Here is a 19,384-nt window from a genome sequence, read left to right as displayed (position 1 = left end):
ATCCCAGTTACAAAAGAAATCAAAAATAATATTGCGCCAATCCCAAAAAATGTATGGAGAGCTGCCAACACAACAATCAGACAAATTGTAAATCAGAAATAAAGAATAAAGTGTGGCGCTAAAATAGACTTGTTCCTTATTGGGCAGGACCCACCAGAATAACAATATGAGGGCCAAATCTAGCCCAGTGAGGTATTTAATAAAGTGGGATTTTCTCAAATCCTATATATAAGAAATGAATGGGAAGAAAATAAATTACCAAGGTAGTCCCCCTTATATTCCCATATATCAAATATATATTATGAATAAGATCCGATAGGTAACAACCAGATGGGAAGTTGGTTGTGTTGCCCCTAAAGGGATATCTATGTGGGGTTCAGTGAATGTGCTATTCAAACGGAAAAAAGAAAACATGGTGCTTAAATTAGATCAGGTGTGTATAACCCTGAAATTTGTGGATCAACATCTATTGTGCTGATGGGCAATTCTGCAAACGTGTTTGCCTGCTCAAAACTGGTACCATACAGGTGCGTGTATATTAAGTCGACATGTACACGAACAGAAGAACTTATCTTAATGTAAGTGCAAATATAAATAGTGTCCATACATGAACTCAATTAAAATCAGGTGTGGGTCCAAATGCTGGTCCTATAGAGGTACACTTAGAGCCACTGGGGCTTCCTTCGGACAGCCAGGATGGTTCCCGTGTATTCAAATGGTAAAGCTGTAGATGTAGGTATGTAAAAAATACTCTTACCAAAGATGGTGGACTCACCAGCCAGCGGCTTCGGAGTCAGAATGAGCTTGTGGCTAAACGAACGGCGGTGGTTGAAATGCTGCTTCATCCGTTAGTAGAGACGCTGGAAGGTGAGAATCTCCACAGAATGGCCTCCCACACTAAAATGCTCAATTCACCATACAAATCCTCAGGTGAAGAAATCAGAGAAGAAACTCCACATAGCGTAAAACTGCTTCCAAAAACTTTAATAAAAGTTTTGCGATAAAAGAATTACACTGGCTCGTGGACCACAGCAGAGACCAGGTATGATAAAGGTACGATAAAGGTACAATGGCCCATAAACAACAACAGAGGCCGAGGTACAAAAACGTATAAAATCAATAAAAAAAGCGCTTATTCAATCGTGGTATAACAGGCATATCAGACTAATTTAAGCAACATGTTTTCTTTTTTCTTTTTCACGTTTGAATAGCACATTCACTGAACCCCACATAGATATCCCTTTAGGGGCAACACAACCAACTTCCCATCTGGTTGTTACCTATCGGATCTTATTCATAATATATATTTGATATATGGGAATATAAGGGGGACTACCTTGTTAATTTATTTTCTTCCCATTCATTTCTTATATATAGGATTTGAGAAAATCCCACTTTATTAAATACCTCACTGGGCTAGATTTGGCCCTCAGATTGTTATTCTGGTGGATCCTGCCCAATAAGGAACAAGTCTATTTTAGCGCCACACTTTATTCTTTATTATTGCATCCCAGTTGCCATAAATGGGACTGCCTGCACGGCGGAGATGCATGGGACACCTCTGCATCCCAAATGCATCCCTTGTATTGCTAGTATGCTATTGTGTGTCCGTATGAACGAGACTTGGGTGATGGAACGCTTATGACAGGCCTATTGGGAAATATCTGTGTTCCTAGATAAAGATGGGCTCAGGCGTATTCACAAGTTCACATGCCCGCGCCCGCCAGGAAGCTAACACTGCACAGCACTAAACACTATTTGTAAAAATGCCTGCTCTTGAAAGTACCGTATATACTCGAGTATAAGCCGAGTTTTTTTTTTTTTTGTTTTTGTTTTTTTTAGGCTGAAACCCCCCCGCCTTCGGCTTATACTCGAGTGAGCCTTACAGCAGCCTTACCTTTGATTACTAAAACAACGGGTGTCTCCCACTGTGTTTGTCCGTCCATTGTAACAAAGCCCCGTCTCCTCCTCATCCGTGATAGAGGAACACTGCTACAATGCTGGGAAACTGTATCAGTGTTCCGTCTAGCACAGATGAGGAGGAGGCGGGGCTTTGTTACAATGAACAGCCGAACACAGTGGTAGACACCCGTTGTTTTAGTAATCAAAGGTACGGCTGCAAATGGGCACAGTGAGGCTTCAGATGGGCATTGTTTACCCAAAAGCTTCTGCATTTTCCAGCCCTAGGCTTATACTCAAGTCAATACGTTTTCCCAGTTTTTTGTGGTAAAATTTAGGTTTTATTCGGGTCGGCCTATACTGGAGTATATATGGTAATTCACCTTTTGGATGATCTTCAGGAAAAAAACATCCCACTTATAATTGGCTAAAGCAGAACTGACCTCATTGAGCCATGTAGTCTGTAGATCAAAGGACAAAAGACTGTTTGTCTCCAGTAGAATTTTCTAATTTGACTTTCTGGAAGTTTTAGATCTAATTATTAGCAGGGGATTGCCATCCTTCTTTTTGCTCTGTATTTATCATACTAGTTTTGCTCTGTCTAGAAGTAAATTTGTACTTTTGTCTCATAGTTAACGGTACGTTTGAAGGATATCTGCTCAATGACTAAAGAAAAGACAGCCAGACTAATTCCAAATGCAATTCAACTTTGCACTGACACTGAGAAGGTAAGAAATCCAAATTGCTGTACTTCTTCCTTTTTTTATTTTATTTTTTAATTGTCTTATTTAAGCCAGCCATAAATGGAAAGAATTGCTTGTTTTCCCCCATCAACGCATTCAGTGTGGATGGTGGACTCCCTCCCACAGGGCCATTGTGTTCTCCCGATGAGGGGAGCTGTCCCAGCTGGGAGAACGCAGTGATTATTGCTAGCGGCTATAGCTGCTAGCAATAATCGCATGAAAGATGCGACAGGCTGGTTGTACCCTAAGTTGATCGATCTATCAACTTGGGTACAATCAGCCTGCCCATAAATGGTTTGACTCTCGGCCATTCCCTGCTGAACGGGCCAAGATTTGACCGTTTATGGCCAGCTTTACACACAATGGTATTAGAGTAATGATCAGTAGTCCTGGTTTGGACGAGAATGTAAAATATGTTTATACACAACTTTTTTTTTTTTTTACAGCACTTTTTCACCTCATTTGGGGCAAGAGATCGAACCTACATGATGATGTTCCGCCTCTGGCAGAATGCTTTGCTTGAAAAGGTAACATACTGGGCTCAGTTCACAAAAGCAGATCACTTGTGGTATTTAGGTGTTTTCCCAAACACCGCATGCGATCCTGAAAATGTCAATTCGCTATTTTCTTTATGCAGTATTTACCGCATAAGGCAAAAACACTCGGTATATATGGCATAAGTTAAAGATGAACATAATTCACAGGAGGAAATAATTAAATGCATACGATATATAAGTAGTGGTGATGGCATGTGATAGTTAAGGAGATGGCAGCTGCCTGCGTCCTCAACAACCAGTAAACATCAGGGTTTTTAAGGGGTGAGCAGCCGCTGCATCCTTAACCGTTGGGTCATCAGCTGTCTGCGGTGTTCCCCGCTGAATGTAAAGAAAATAATTGCCGGCATTTAAAAATCATGAGGAAAAACCACATTGGGTCCCCTCCCCCCAAAATCCACACTTTTATCTGAGTATGCAGCCTGGCGTGCACCCCCACTTCTTGCAGCATACCATTCCCCCCCAAAGAATCTTGTCACCATGTTGATGAGGACAAGGGCCTCTTCCCCACAACCCTGGCCAGTGCTTGTGGGGGTCTTCGGAAGGGGGGGGGGTTGGGGTCCGAGCATGGTATGTTCAGGAGGGGGCGTATTTTTTTTTCTGTGATTTTAAAATGCTGTAAGTCTTTGCCGATAGCTGATGATTCATGAGTTGTTAAGGACGCCAACCCACTCCTTATTACCAGCCATGTTGTTTGCTGATTATATAGGACGCCCGCGGCTGCTCGCTCCTTAACAGCCAGCTGTTTTACACTGGTCAAGGACGCCGCAGGCTTTTACTAATAAAATACTGCATGACTTCATGAAATACTGCATATGGCATTTTAGTAGCTTTTCATTTATTTTATTTTTATTTTTTTAGTCATTGTCAAAAATGGGGAAAAAAAAAAAAAAACAGCTGTGAATTGAGCCCGCTGTCTTTTTAACACTTGTGGCACCTTTGTCATTTCTGATATCTGTCCACTCCTCTTTTTCCCAGTGTACATTTCTGTTCGCTAACCTTTTTGTTGGTGTCCATTTCTGTTTAACCTTTCTCTGCATCCTCCTTTGTCTGATGACCATCTTCTCAACATTCATTTGTATCAAAAGATAAGTTCACCTTTTGAAAAAAAAAAAAGTACAATTTTTTGCTGGTAAAAAAAATGTGCTTTTTTTTTTTTTCTTTTTTGTCTAAGGAGCTTGCAGAGCATTGCACCCCTGATCAGCAGATCACAGGTGCAATACCAAGCTCCAGCGGTTAATTGAGAGCAGGAAAATCATTGAACTACGAGAGCGCTCACCAGCACACTCAGTTGAGGACTACGAGTCTCTAGCCGCAATGGATAAAAGTACTTGTAGTCTATTCATTCGCAGGAAACTGTGAATGAAGGGCACGGCCGCACTGTTTTTAAATTGTGACAGTGAGTACAGGGAAATACGAGTGTAAGGTGAATTTACCCTTTAACCTTCTTTGAATCGGTATGTTTTATTAACATCTGTCTGTCTATTAACTTTCTTCCCAATGTTCGTCTTTCTCTGCTTGTCTTCTTGACATTTGTCTTTCTTCATTAACCTTCTTCTCAAACTCCATTTCTGTCCCCTAATCTTCTCAACCTCCTCAACCTCCATTTCTATTTGCTAACCTTTTCAGCCCCCATTTCTGTCTGCTAACCTTCTTCTCAAACGCCATTTCTGTCTGATAACCTGTTTTCTCAGCCTCCATTTCTGTCTGCTAACCACCTTCTCAGCCTCCATTTCTGTCTGCTAACCTTCTCAGCCTCCATTTCGGTCTGCTAACCACCTTCTCAGCCTCCATTTCGGTCTGCTAACCTTCTTCTCAGCCTCCATTTCGGTCTGCTAACCTTCTTCTCAGCCTCCATTTCGGTCTGCTAACCTTCTTCTCAGCCTCCATTTCGGTCTGCTAACCTTCTTCTCAGCCTCCATTTCGGTCTGCTAACCTTCTTCTCAGCCTCCATTTCTGTCTGCTAACCTTCTTCTCTGCCTCCATTTCTGTCTGCTAACCTTCTTCTCTGCCTCCATTTCTGTCTGCTAACCTTCTTCTCTGCCTCCATTTCTGTCTGCTAACCTTCTTCTCTGCCTCCATTTCTGTCTGCTAACCTTTTTCTCGGCCTCCATTTCTGTCTGCTAACCTTCTTCTCGGCCTCCATTTCTGTCTGCTAACCTTCTTCTCGGCCTCCATTTCTGTCTGCTAACCTTCTTCTCGGCCTCCATTTCTGTCTGCTAACCTTCTTCTCGGCCTCCATTTCTGTCTGCTAACCTTCTTCTCGGCCTCCATTTCTGTCTGCTAACCTTCTTCTCGGCCTCCATTTCTGTCTGCTAACCTTCTTCTCGGCCTCCATTTCTGTCTGCTAACCTTCTTCTCGGCCTCCATTTCTGTCTGCTAACCTTCTTCTCGGCCTCCATTTCTGTCTGCTAACCTTCTTCTCGGCCTCCATTTCTGTCTGCTAACCTTCTTCTCGGCCTCCATTTCTGTCTGCTAACCTTCTTCTCGGCCTCCATTTCTGTCTGCTAACCTTCTTCTCGGCCTCCATTTCTGTCTGCTAACCTTCTTCTCGGCCTCCATTTCTGTCTGCTAACCTTCTTCTCGGCCTCCATTTCTGTCTGCTAACCTTCTTCTCGGCCTCCATTTCTGTCTGCTAACCTTCTTCTCGGCCTCCATTTCTGTCTGCTAACCTTCTTCTCAGTCTTCATTTCTGTCCGCTAATCTGCTCCTTCACTCCTGTCTCTGTCTGCTATTCTCCTCCTCAGGATCCATCTGTAATAATCACCTTCTCAATGTCCATTTCTATCCACTATCCTCCTTCTCAATGTCCATTTGTAGTTGACTAACCTGCTCCTTAACAACCATCTTTTTCCGCTAACCTTCTCAATGTCCATCTCTGTCCGATAACCTTCTTCTCAGTGCCCGCCTCATATTAACCAGCCTTCTTCTCTGCAGCCTTTGTGTCCGAAGGAACTCTGGCATTTTGTTCACCAGTGCTATGGCAATGAGCTGGGCCTTACTAGCGATGACGAGGACTATGTCCCCCCAGATGATGATTTCAACACCGTGGGGTAAGGCTGAAAATGATAATGGATGCCTTTACTTGCTTTAATAGACACTATATGTCTAAAAGTATGTGGACAACTCTACAGCCATTGAATTTGGGTATTTCAGACACTCGTCTCTTAACAAGTGCTAAAAATTCATGCACATAGCCACCATGCAAGGGTACTGTTGATGCTACAGCACACAAACACATTTTAGATAACTGTGTTCTTCCAGATTGTTAACCACAAAGGGCCAACTCCATAGTAACGGTCATGATTTTGGAATGGGATGTCCAACAAGCTTATATAGGTGAGATGGTCATGTGTACACAAACATGTGACCATATAGAGTGTAATATGTTCATCCACCAAGGAATCCAGTATATTACATAAAACAGTGCAACATGTAATTCAATGCAACCAGGAAGATATCCCTTTACTGTGAGCTGCCTGTTTAAAAGTGATCACTCATTGGTTTGTATTGATTACACCACTGTGCAGATTGCTCTTTACCTTTAAAGCAAGGGTCTCCAAATTTACTAAGCAAAGGGCCAGTTTACAGTCCTTAAGACTTTAGGGGGGCCCAATTGTGACCAGTGGGAGCAGAAAATGCTCAGTGGGCATAAACGATGCTCCATCATTGGTTTGAATGGAAGGAATAGTCCCCCCTTAGTTGGTATCAATGGGAGGAATAGTGCCCCATTGTTGGTATCACTGGGAAGAATAGTGCCCCATTGTTGGTATGAATGGGAAGAATAGTGCCCCATTGATGGTGTCAGTTGGTGGATTCGTACACCAAGGGCCAGATAAAGCCAAGCCAAGGGCCACAGTTTGAAGACCACTGCCCCCCCCCCCCCCCCCCCATACTTACCTGAGGCCCCTCTCCATCTAGCGATGTTGCATGAGTGTATCTGCCAATTGGGACTCTTCCTCCTGATTGGCTGAGACACAGCAGCGGCGCCATTGGCTCCCGCTGCTGTCCATCAAAGTCAGTTAGCCAAAGAGAAGAGAGGGGAGGGGTCGAACCTCGACTCCATCTTTGAATAGACACACACAGCTGCAGCTCAGGTGCCCCCATAGCAAGCTGCTTGCAATGGGGCACCTAGCAGGAGGGAGGGGCCAGGAGCACCGAAGAGGGACCCAAGAAGAGGAGGATCCAGGCTGCTCTATGCAAAACCACTACACAGAGCAAGCAAGTATAACATGTTTATTATTTTCAAAGAGAAAAAAAATGACACTTTAGTATCACTTAAACCTTCAGATTGCAGAAGTGTTTTTTTGATGAGGATTATTTTGTATGGTATTTGTTTGCAGTTATTGTGAAGAGATTCCAGTGGAGGAAGTTGAGGTAAATGATAATTCCTCCAAAAGCAGCAGTGAGATTAAGTCAGAAACGAATTGCAACCTAGCAGACCCGTCACTGACGAGCAGCAACGTGCCATCGACAGCCAGCAGTGATGTCCCCGCTGTAAGTACTGGTCTATCATTGTGGTTTGCAGACGCTGACTGGGGGATAATGTTTTGTGCCCAGCCTTTGAAAATGATCAGATAAATGAAAGATTAGATTAGATGAATAGAGCACATGAAATCGTGATTTAACCTTCCTGGCGGTTTGATTATTTCGGATTTTAGGTGCTGAAAGCGGTACAATTATTTTGCATGGAAATTTGGCGTTTTATATTGTAGGTCTGTAATTCTTAACAATAACACACTTAAATCTGTCCAAACAAGAGTCTAGTAGATATCCCGGGTATGATAAAGTTTGAAACACAAAAACATAAATTATAATATAATAAAAAAAAAAAAATGATTAAAAAAAATAAAAATAAATAGTAATAAAATTAGTTTCCACACGATTCACTATCGCTCAATTCTGCAAGTGTTCTAATTTACTATCGCTGTTTTCTAGCTGGTCTAAAGCCATTTTTGACGTAACGGGACACTTTTTGGTTGCTATGGACAATCTCCAGTTTCCAGGCAGAAAGAACAGTATATGCAATATAAAACTGCATGCAGGGCATGGGCCAAAGCACTGGGGACAAAGGGGATGTGAAATGTGTTATGATTTTTACATTTTTTTGAATTTGCCGCCAGGCTCTGCCCCCGTGCGTCGCAACGCTCACAGGGAACGGAGCCTGGCAAGGAGAGGCTTCGGAGGAGGACAGAGCCCACGGACACTGCGGGGGACATCGCAGGATCCCAGGGACAAGGTAAGTAAAGCCACACCAGGATCCTGCGATGCAATCCCGAGTGTGGCTCGGGGTTACCGCTAATGGTGCTGAAATGTAACCCCGAGCCACACTCGGGAAAACCGCCAGGGAGGCTACGAATCTGGCGCTTTGCTTATCTCTGCCTCGACAATTCAGTGTTCCCAACTGTGAGAAACCGGACTAATGCCGGCCATACACGGTTCGAATTTCGTAAGAATTTTCTTTCGAAAATCGTATGAAAGAATTTTCGTATGAATTTCGCACCATTAGTGGGCTGCAACAACGGCCGATTTTTCGTGCGGCAATCAAATTTGGGGAATCGGACATGTTGGAAATTTTTAGAAAAACGAACGATTTTCTAATCAATGATGGGGGAATCGTGCGAGAAATGTAATAAGAAAAGAAAATTTACAGAGAGAAAAGAAGATTCCCAGCCACGAAAATTCTTTTCTGTAGCGACATGCGGTGAAATTGAAGGCTTGGTCGGCCGAATTTCGAAAATCAATGATAGCATCATCGGATCACAAAAAAAAGGAACATTCTGATTTTGAAAAGAAAATTCGTTCGAAATTCGACTGTGTATGGCCTGCATAAGATTGCCACAAAAGGCACGTTTCCCACGGGTGTCCCAGGGTTTCTGTTTGAAGGAATTGTATTTCACATATGCTATATAAACCTAGTTCCTGTACCCAGTAGTGTATTTAGGTTTTGTGCTGCCCTAGGCCTGACTAAACTCGTGTAAAAAATAAACTGACAGGGGCTATAACCCTCCCTTATTCTATCCAAAATTTTAAAAAAATATTGCCTATAGTTCTACTTTAAGCACAAATTTCTGATAATTTTATGGAGAGGACTAAGAAGATATAACCATGTCAGTGGTGCAGCAGAAAACATATAACACGGTGAGGAAGGTTTGTGGTCCAGGATGAGAGGACAGTCAAAATTAGAAGCGGCACCCCCCCCCCCAGTTGCGGAATGCCGGCTGCCCGCACCCGGCCGCTTTATGGGGGCGCTAGACTATTCTGCCTCTCAGCCCAGTCCACCCCACAAGACTGGCAATACACTAACAGTGTAGCGCAAGCTGGCAGGGACTCTTTCGTGCCACCATGGGCCTGGGCCTTGTTGGCCTAGGCCAGGATACAGCATTGCCTGTACCAGCTTCTCATTATTTCATAGCTGAGCAGTGCCTCTGACCAACTTGCACCAATGCAAACCGTTACAGTGGGTCTGTTTCAGGCCAAAATAATGTCTGGAGCTCATCTTCTGCAGGTCTTGTCTTTTCGTTAGATGAGCTTTTATGTGAAATGACTGCCTTGGAACTCATTGTCATAGTGCCTCTCTGGATATTGTAAGCTTACATCTGTGGGAGTTAGGGTCATATCCTACTGCATCCATAGAACCCTCTGCTCTCCCTTCAGGTTTGGATAGTTTTAACCACATGCATCTCCAACGAAGAACATTTCATTTGGGTGTTTCTGCAGGTTTTTAGGGTGGAACTACGCCTGCAGCTCTCCACCTGATTCCCCCCACCCCCCCCCCTCCCATGACCGTGGACCAGGGATCTTCTCCCCGCACACAATGTCGCAATTGGAAAAGGTTGCCACTGAACCACTGATCTACAGCAGTGGTTCTCAACCCTGTCCTCAAATACCCCCAACAGGCCATGGTTTCAGGTTTTCCTTCATCTTGCACAGATGCTTTAAATCGGAGACAATGGCTTGGTATTTTGAACAGCTATTTTATCTAAGAGAAATTCCCAAAACATGGCCTGTTGGGACAAGGACAGGGTTGAGAACCACTGCTCTACAGGACCCTGGCATTGCATCTGTGATCTGCTGATCACTGGTGCAATGCTTTATAGGCTCCTGAGAAAAAAAAATAGTAAATGCACATTTTTTTATCTGCAAAAATGTGCATTTATTTTTTTTAAAAAGGTGAACTTATTTAACACTGAAGAAAAAAGGAAATTATATGTCCCAATAAACAATAGGATAAACTACTTTGCATTCAATGCAAAATCATTTTTGTTGGGGTTGTGGATCTTCCTTCCCCCTCCCCCCCCCCCAAAAAAAAAAATTTAACTGTGTCCTGCCGTGAACCCAACGGAAAAAAAAAAAAAGGATTTTATGGCAAGTGCCAAAAAAAATTATATATTATCCCCAGCCCAAGTGATTACGTTTGTGACTGTTTTTGTATGACTGGTTTAATTTTGGATCTTAGAGGTTATATCTGCAGATTGCCTTTTTTGCAGAATGTTTACTGAGTTTGTCATCTTGGTCTATTACACTACTTTATGAATGCAGTCATTTTTGTTTATTCCGGATCTGTTGCGAAATCGATGTTCGTTCCTGGAATTAGAAAAGGACATGTACATAGGTTACATTATCCAGATGTTGCATTACACAGCCCAGCTGCAGAATGTTGATAAATAGAATACATCCTGAATTCTAAGCTATATAGGTATTTTTTTTAGAGGGAGGCGCTATCCCACAGAAGTAGTCATGGGGATTAATCAGTATATGAGGGATTGCTGAACAAATCAGAATTCATTAATTCCTTCAGTGCTAAATTTACAAAAACCACCATCTTCCGTATCCACCACTGATGTGATAACATTATTATTATTATTATTATTCAGGATTTATATAGCGCCAACAGTTTGTGCAGCGCTTTACAACATGAGGGCAGACAGTACAGTTACAATACAATTCAATACCGGAGGGATCAGAGTGCCCCGCTCGTTAGAGCTTAATAAAAAGGAATTTGACCATAAACCTGATGTGTCAGGAACTCGAGGTTTTAGTACAGGAATTCTACATTCCAGGCTGATTTTGTTCTTCTCTTTGTTCCTCTGTAGTATGATGGGGCCTTGCTGGACGATCTTGACAGCTCGTTAGAGAGGGAGCTGTTGATTGCAAACATGGAGGACCAGAAATTGGAGCTCCTTCCTCCGGTCACGTCTCCATCCTTGGACCTAAATGATAATGAAGACCTGCCCACAGAGCTCAGTGATTCATCTGAAACACATGATGAAGGTGAATGCACAGCTTATGTAGTATATTAACTATCAGTAATGACCATAGATTGCTGATCCTGAGAGTATCTGTTTGTCTTGAAACGGGAAATTTTTTTTTTTTCCTATTGGTGCCATTGGATTCTGAGAATACGTATTTTTCATTTATTTCTTGTGAACTTGATAGACATGGGTCTTTTTTTTTTTCCCCCCCAACCTAAGTAACTATTTAGATTCATATAGCAGAAACCTGGATTGGTCTCCTGTGTGTTACAGCTGAGAAGGGACTGCTAAGTTGTTACATACATGGATATGGAAGGATTGTACAAATATGATCCATAGAAAAGGGGAGTAGTAGTCATTTGATAAGAACATGAATTGATGGTCATCTTGGGGAAGAACATATTGGTGATCGTGTTTAACCACTTGCCGACCACCTTGTACTGCGGCAGGTCGGGTCTATTGTGCGAAACGACGTACCTGTACGTCATTTTGTGCAATAGACACTGGGGGGCGCACGTGTGACCCCAGAGGCACGATCGTGCGCTGATTGGACACCGGATACCAATCAACGGGTCCTGCGGACCCGATGTCCACCGGCCACCTGCAATCGTTGCCCAGAGAGGTAGAATGGCATTCTGTCTATGTAAACAAGGCAGGTCACTGTTCTGACAGGGGAGAAGATAGAGATCGGTGTTCCTGCCAAGCAGGAACGCCGATCTGTCTTCACCCAGTCAGAACAACCCCCACACAGTTAGCAAGCACCAGCTAGGCACACAGATAACCCTTTGGTCGTCCTAACCCCTTCCCTGCCAGTGTCAGTACAGTGACCGTGCATATTTTTAGCACTGATCGCTGTAATAATGTCACTGGTTCCCAAAAAAGTGTCGGAAGTGTAAGTTAGGTGTCCGACTTGTCCGCCACAATGTCGCTGTCCCGCTAAAAATCACTGATCGCTGCCATTACTAGTAAAAAAAAAATCCCACACTTTGCAGATGTGATAACTTTTGCGCAAACCAATCAATATACGCTTATTGGGATTTTTTACCAAAAATACGTAGCAGAATATATATTGGCCTAAATGGAAAAATTTTGTTTTTACTTTTTTTTTTTTTTTTTATTGGATATGTTTTAGCAGGAAGTAAAATTTTTTATTTTTTTTTCAAAACTGTTGCTTTTTTTTTGTTTATAGTGCAAAGAATAAAAACCATAGAGGTGATCAAATACCACCAAAACAAAGCTCTATTTGTGGGGAAAAAAAAAAGCACATCAATTTTATTTGGGTAAAACATCGCATGACCGTGCAATTGTCAGTTAAAATACCACAGTGCCATATTGCAAAAACTGGCCTGGTCATTAAGAGGGTAATACCCTCCGGGTCTGAAGTGGTTATGGCTGGGTTCACACTGGTGCAATCTGGAAAAACCCTGCAATTCAGTGCCGGTTCCTCAATCGCACACTGGTTCACACTGCCCTCTGGTAACCGCTGGGGGTGTCAGTGTAAAGTTAATAATACCCCCCAGATTGGATCGCAGTGCAAACTGTCAAATGGTGCAGGAATTGGATGTGAGGTGATGATGGTGTAAACACCCATGCAGACCAAAAAAAAAGTGTCCTGTACCATTTTGGTGTTAATGCGATGCGATTTCAGCCATACAAATTTGCATCGCTTGTGATCTGCACAGCAATGTGGTGCGAATCACATGCAAAGTCTGTCATCGCACTAGCGTGAACCTAGACTTAGAAGAGTGACAATGCAGTCACCAGGTGCTCACATGAATGGAAAGGCAGGATGATGGTGGTGGTTTAAGATACACAGTCAATAAAGATAACATATCTCATTCATCCTGTAGGTGAAGTTCAGGCTTTCTATGAGGATCTGAATGGCCGGCAGTACATCAATGAAGTGTTTAGTTTCAATGTGGACAAACTCTTTAGCCTCCTGTTTAGTGAATCTCAATTTCTAAGGGACTTTATGGAGCAGCGGCGGTTTACAGGTGAGATATTCTTGTAGATATCCCGCTGTATTGCACGGCAAAATATAAAATGTGTGTGTCTGGACAAAATGAAAACATATATTCAGAGTGATACAAAGACCAATAAATATAGGAACCAGGATCTCCTTCCTCCAGCTGGTTACCCCTTGAGTGATTATAAAGATCTATATAGAGCAGTGGTTCTATCTATCTAGTGCTGTGACCCCTTGGTAAAATTTCCAGAGTTGTGTGCACCCCCACAGTAAAATTATTTTCGTAGCGTGGGTTGTCAGCACCAAGGCAAGACAAGTAATTTGCGCCCCTAAGCTACGGACATTTAGCGCTCCCCGAGTCCCTTCCACTAGTACAGTATTAAAACCCCTTATGATACATTTTAGAATGTACCACTCTTTCTCTTTGTTCTTTCCTTTCCCTTTTTTCTCTCTCTATCCTAATTTCTTATTTTTTTCCCCCATTCCTCTCTCTAGATGTCTTTCTTGTTCTTTCTCTTATTCTTTCTCTCCCTTTTTCTTTGTTCCTCCCCGTCTTTTTCTCTCCCTTCCATGTATTCTCTATTTTTATTCCTTCTCTTACTCCTGGGTAGGGGGAATGGAATGAGTGGCAATACTGGCGGGGAGTTGGGATGAGTGACAGTGCTGGGGGGAGTTCTGATCAGCCAACATGGGTGCTCTTGATCAAGGTCATCTGCTGATCTGAGAACTGTAGTGGGGACTTTTAATGGCAAATATAATCACAGGTAGTGTTACTCACTGTGTCTCCAGCTCTGTGGTGTCTCGTATCAGTGACACCTATGCCGAAATCAGGAGATGGGGTCTCCTCCAGCCCCTCCCACTTCACATTCCTCACCAGTCAGCTGACCTCTAGTCTCTGCCCCCCAGCCATGCTGTGAACTGAATGGGCAGCTGCGAAGAGGCTGAGTGAGCTGGGAGAGCGGTGCAGGCTTCAGGAACAGCCCAGGATTCGGTGACCCCTGGCAAATCATCATTCGACTTCCAAGGGGGTCCGACCCCCAGGTTGAGAACCACTGATATAGAGGATTCAGGACCTCCTTCCTCCTGCTGGTGACCCCTCTAGTGATATAAAGATCTATATAGAGGAATCAGGACCTCCTTCCAGTGTTAATTTTGTCGACTAAAATATGACTAAAACAATTGAGATGACTAAAATATGACTAAAATTAAAATGGCGTTTTAGTCAAAAGACTAAAATGGGACTAAAATGAAAATGGCATTTTAGTCAAAAGACTAAGACAAAAACTAAATTGAAATCTGACTTCAAAATTAACACTGGCCTTTAGTGCATGTTCATACCTCAATACCTTAAATAATAACAGATGAGATTTTTCACTCCAGCAGTATATAATGAGTTTGGAAATTGTAGAGAAATGTTATAGAAACGAATGCATTACAATTTAATTACACCCATTCAATTTCAGATGACTAACATTTACTGGAGATTTAGTCAACTAAATATGACTAAAACAATTGCAGAAGTCTAAAATGGGACTAAAACTAAAATGCCATTTTAGTCCTAGGACTAAGACTAAAACTAAATCGAAATTTGCTGCCAAATTAACACTGCCTCCTTCCTCCTGCTGGTGATCCCTCTAGTGATATAAAGATCTATATAGAGGAATCGGGACCTCCTTCCTCCTGCTGGTGATCTAGATAGGGGAATCAGGACCTCCATCCTCCTGCTGGTGATCCCTCTAGTAATAACTAAAGATCTGTATGGGGGGAAAAAAAAAACACCTATATTGAATACATCTCTGAGACATGTACATTTAAAAAAGCTGCAATGCAGAAAAATACCTGGCGATCCTGCCAGAATTCCAGAGGTGTACTCAACTCCCTGTAGTAAGCTGACAACGCTCCCTTTGCAGCATTGGTATTCCAATTCCATTATTTTTTATTTTTTTATTATTGTTTTTTCATACAAACAGCAGCAGAAACAACAAGAACATACACCCCCGGGACGTAATAAAAACACATTAAAAAAAATCCCAGTTAGTAGTTAGTCAGCCTTGCCTTCCATGCTGGACTGCAGAACATCTTCCTGTCTCATCTTCATAGTATAAGGGGTAGGTTTTCTGCAGTTCATCAGAGAAGAACTGGGCAAGGCGGATAACACTGCTTGGAATTGTAGTGCAGAAGGAAGTTAGAACCCCACTGGATTTCTGGCAGGATCATTGGCTATTTCTCTGTACTTGCAGTGTTTTTAGGAATGTATAGAATATTTTCTTTGTCCACACATACACTGTAAGAGTTTATCTCTAATCTCTTCATATGGCCTTAGTAAGAAGGGTCACTTATTCTGACACCATCTCTTTGTGCTCTCAGAAGTGATATTTCACCCATGGAAGAAGGAGGAGAATGGAAACCAGACCCGGGTTATTTTATACACCATTGCACTAACCAATCCTTTGGCTCCTAAATCGGCAACGGTCACGGAGACCCAGGTGTGTGACCTCTGATACATCCCAATTATACATCTATAGCTATGACCTCCCTCTCACCCTTGAGTTGATACTTCCACCTACTAAATGAAGTCTTGTATTTCAGTGACTTTATCTGTCTTCCAGACGCTGTACAAGGCCAGCCAGGAGAGCGAATGTTATGTAGTTGATGCTGAAGTGCTGACACACGATATACCTTATCACGATTACTTCTACACTATCAACCGCTACACGCTAACCAGAGTGGCCCGAAACAAAAGCCGGCTAAGGTACAGCAAAACCACAGGGCAGCCAGACGACGGGGGGGGGGGGGGCACTTGGCTGGATGTGCCTGCAGGTCATTTTTATAATCATTATATTATCATTTGTAGGATTTCAACGGAGCTCCGATACCGTAAGCAGCCGTGGGGACTCGTTAAAACCTTTATTGAGAAAAATTTCTGGAGTGGACTTGACGAATATTTTCACCATATGGGTTAGTAGGCTCCGTAGCTTCTCTCTGGCACATGTTTGGTTTTTTAAACTGCAAACTTTACTTAGCAGAGTTTGCCTTTTAACTGAAAACTTTATTTGTAATCTCCATTCAGTTGCAAAAAGCAGCAAAACTTGTTGTTTAAAAAAAAAAAAAAACAAACTGTTGGGGTGCCATAAGCTCCTATTGGCACCCAACGCACTGAAAAAAAAAAAAAAGCGGTGTGGTTTCTCACTCGTGGAAATGCATGGTGGCAAAGCACCATGCGATTTTTGTATGGCTGCATTTTAAAAAAGGTGCACAGACCTTTTTCCTGCAGGAAACACGCAGGCACAGCGGCTTATTCAAATGAATGGGCTGCTGTGCCTAAGGAAACGCGGCACGCAAAACCACCTCAGATGTGAACCTAGACTAAGACCCCTTTTACTCTGGGGCGGTGCGGGCGTTAGCAGTAAATCGCTGCTAGTTTTAGCGGCGCTTTACCGCTGTTATAGCAGCGCTTTTCGGCTGCTAGCGGGCACTTTTAACCCCCGCTAGTGGCTGAATAATGGGTTAATAGTGCCGGTGTTGCGGCACTGCCAAATCGCTTTGCAGGCTCTTCGGCAGTGCTGACCATTCATTTCAGTGGCAGGGGAGGAACAGAGTATACACCGCTCTGGCACCGCCCCCAAGATGCGGTTTGCAGGACTTTTTTTCCTGTCCTTCAAGTGCACCGCTCCAGTGTTAAAGCACTCAGACTCTCACACTGGGTTGGCTTGAGAGGCGCTTTTCAGGCTCTATTTTTAGCGCTAAAATGCCTGAAAAGCACCCCAGTGTGAAACACATTTTGCCACAACATGTTTGACGCAAAGAATCCATCTCAAAATCTCTGACACAGTGGTTCTTGGAATCCCCCAGATCAGCTTCCAGTTCTTGCAGTTCTCATCAGTTCCCAGTCTTTGCTGATTGCAGCCCATACGCCTTCAACATTCTCAGGTGTTCTGCTTGTTGCATGCTTTCCAGAATGTGGATCACTTTCAACAGATTCTCGACCCTCTTTAAAGCATTTATGGCAAGCTTTTATTGTGCTAAACTCCTTACATCGTCCCCGATAGCCTTCCGAATGATCCGAATAGAATGCAAAATTTGATGCAGATTCGTCGCTCTTCTCACTCAGTCATTTTCAATGCGATGGCCACACAATGCACATGCTCACTCGACGGCATCTAGCTCCCCCCTCACTGACCGTAAAGTCATTGTTCGCGCATGCGCAGTCCTGTTCACTGTCCTTGGCTGCCAGGTTGCATCGATGTTGCACAAACCATTGTTTATTAACAAAGACTGGATACTTTTCCCAGACAGACCTCAAGCACTAAATATACATTACCTGCAAAAACAAAAATCTACGGTAAATATCCATAAGCTAAGATCTGTCAGATTTCTCTAGTGTAAAAACAGTCCTTAAAAAAATTGTATTAAGGCCCCTTTGTTCCACTTCAATTTTTTTTTTTTATGTGGCTTTAGAAGTTTTGGCACCAATATATTATGCATCTAAAATATAGCAAAATATTATTTCTACTGGTAGCCTTTATTTTCATAATCTCACCTTTATTTCCCTGGTATGGTAGTTGTGCGGGGTGTCCAAATAATGCCTGTGCAGAAAAGACTTGATGATCTGCCGGGTCTGTGTGTGAGAAAGTTTGAACTCAAGAAGGTGGCTGTTAAACAGCTCCACTTTATTACACTCATTTGCTAAACCGCTCCACCAGCACAAACCACTGCAGTGGGAGAGCAGGAAAAATTACTCCCACTGAGAAAATTGTATATGAAAGCATTTCCAAGCACAAAATTGGTTACAAATTATAACAGGCATGGTTACATGTCTATAAAAGATAAAAAGGTGCAAGACTCCAACTGGGCTTTTAAACATTTTGTCTTTTTTTTTTTTTTTTTTTGTTTCCAGAGAATGAACTAACCAAAGCAGAGACGGCGTACCTGTCTGATCTTCACAGACAGTCCCCTAAAGAGAAAAGCACCAAGATTATATCAACGAGGCGAAGGAAGCGTCCTCATGGTCACTTAAGGATTCCTCATCTACAGGAGGTGCTTAGCCCTGTCACAACACCCACTGATGAGGAAAGACACCACCACGTCAGACATGTAGCAGGTCAGATGGAATATCCATGTATATTGTACTTTACTGCATTCCACATGAACATGATGTAATTATCTTGGGCAGATCACCTGATAGTGTTGTAAAAAATCACTACTTGCAATGAAAAGGTTTGCTGCAGTACTAAACCCATCGATTTAAGGCGGAACTAAACTATCGGTTTCAGAAAGCAACGTTCCCGACACACCGGCAATGCTAACTGTCACATTTGCTTGTGCTCTCAACCAAATTGTCAAACCAAATGGCTGGAGTCGTAGCTGATCACATGTGCAGCACCATGGTAATTGCAAATCAGACACTAAGAGGGCAGCTTCCTTGGCAGAAAAGGATAGGAGGGGTTAGTTCCGCTTTAACTGTTTCTCAAAATAGTTTAAAGCAGGGTTCCTCAAACTACGGCCCTCCACATCCCATGAGGAGTTGTAAAACACTGACATTCACAGACACGACTAGGCATGATGGGAATTGTAGTTCCTGAACAACTGGAGGGCCGTAGTTTGAAGACCCCTGGTTTAAAGCATGCAAACATTTAAAGCATGCCGTGAATGCTGACTGTCGCAGTTGCTTGTGCTTTCAACCAAACTTGTCAGTACATCAAATGGCTAATGACATAATTGATGTGCATACTATGGCGACTGCAGATCATGGCGACTGCAGAGGTTAAGATGGCAGCTTCCTTGGCTGTGAAGAATCGGAGGGTTTAGTTCTGCAGGGGAAGGTGGTTTATTCTCTCGAGGTGGCGTTGTGCTTCGTGTTAAATCTTCTGTCTGGTGGGGAGCTCTGGGAACCATTGTTACAGCACTTCCTGCCCCCCCCCCCCCTCCCCCCCCCACACTGTAGGCCGTGGTTCCTCACACTGGCTG

General features: G+C 43.0%; 1 protein-coding gene across 6 annotated transcripts in view; it reads left to right on the top strand.

The window, feature by feature from the left end:
- GRAMD1B (GRAM domain containing 1B) overlaps nt 1-19,384 on the top strand; it is a 392,941-nt gene that overhangs the window by 352,254 nt on the left and 21,303 nt on the right. For all 6 annotated transcript variants that reach the window (XM_073603510.1, XM_073603511.1, XM_073603514.1 and 3 more), the window contains 10 exons: nt 2,532-2,627; nt 3,089-3,169; nt 6,134-6,249; nt 7,540-7,693; nt 11,293-11,470; nt 13,302-13,445; nt 15,785-15,903; nt 16,027-16,169; nt 16,272-16,375; nt 18,315-18,518. In XM_073603510.1, the coding sequence (XP_073459611.1) occupies nt 2,532-2,627; nt 3,089-3,169; nt 6,134-6,249; nt 7,540-7,693; nt 11,293-11,470; nt 13,302-13,445; nt 15,785-15,903; nt 16,027-16,169; nt 16,272-16,375; nt 18,315-18,518 (1,339 nt within the window). The remainder of the gene's footprint in view (nt 1-2,531; nt 2,628-3,088; nt 3,170-6,133; nt 6,250-7,539; nt 7,694-11,292; nt 11,471-13,301; nt 13,446-15,784; nt 15,904-16,026; nt 16,170-16,271; nt 16,376-18,314; nt 18,519-19,384) is intronic.

The sequence above is a fragment of the Aquarana catesbeiana genome, linkage group LG10 (genome assembly GCF_042186555.1).
Source record: "Aquarana catesbeiana isolate 2022-GZ linkage group LG10, ASM4218655v1, whole genome shotgun sequence".
NCBI classification, from domain to species: Eukaryota; Metazoa; Chordata; class Amphibia; order Anura; family Ranidae; genus Aquarana; species Aquarana catesbeiana.
This window is presented reverse-complemented; position numbering and strand designations above follow the sequence as displayed.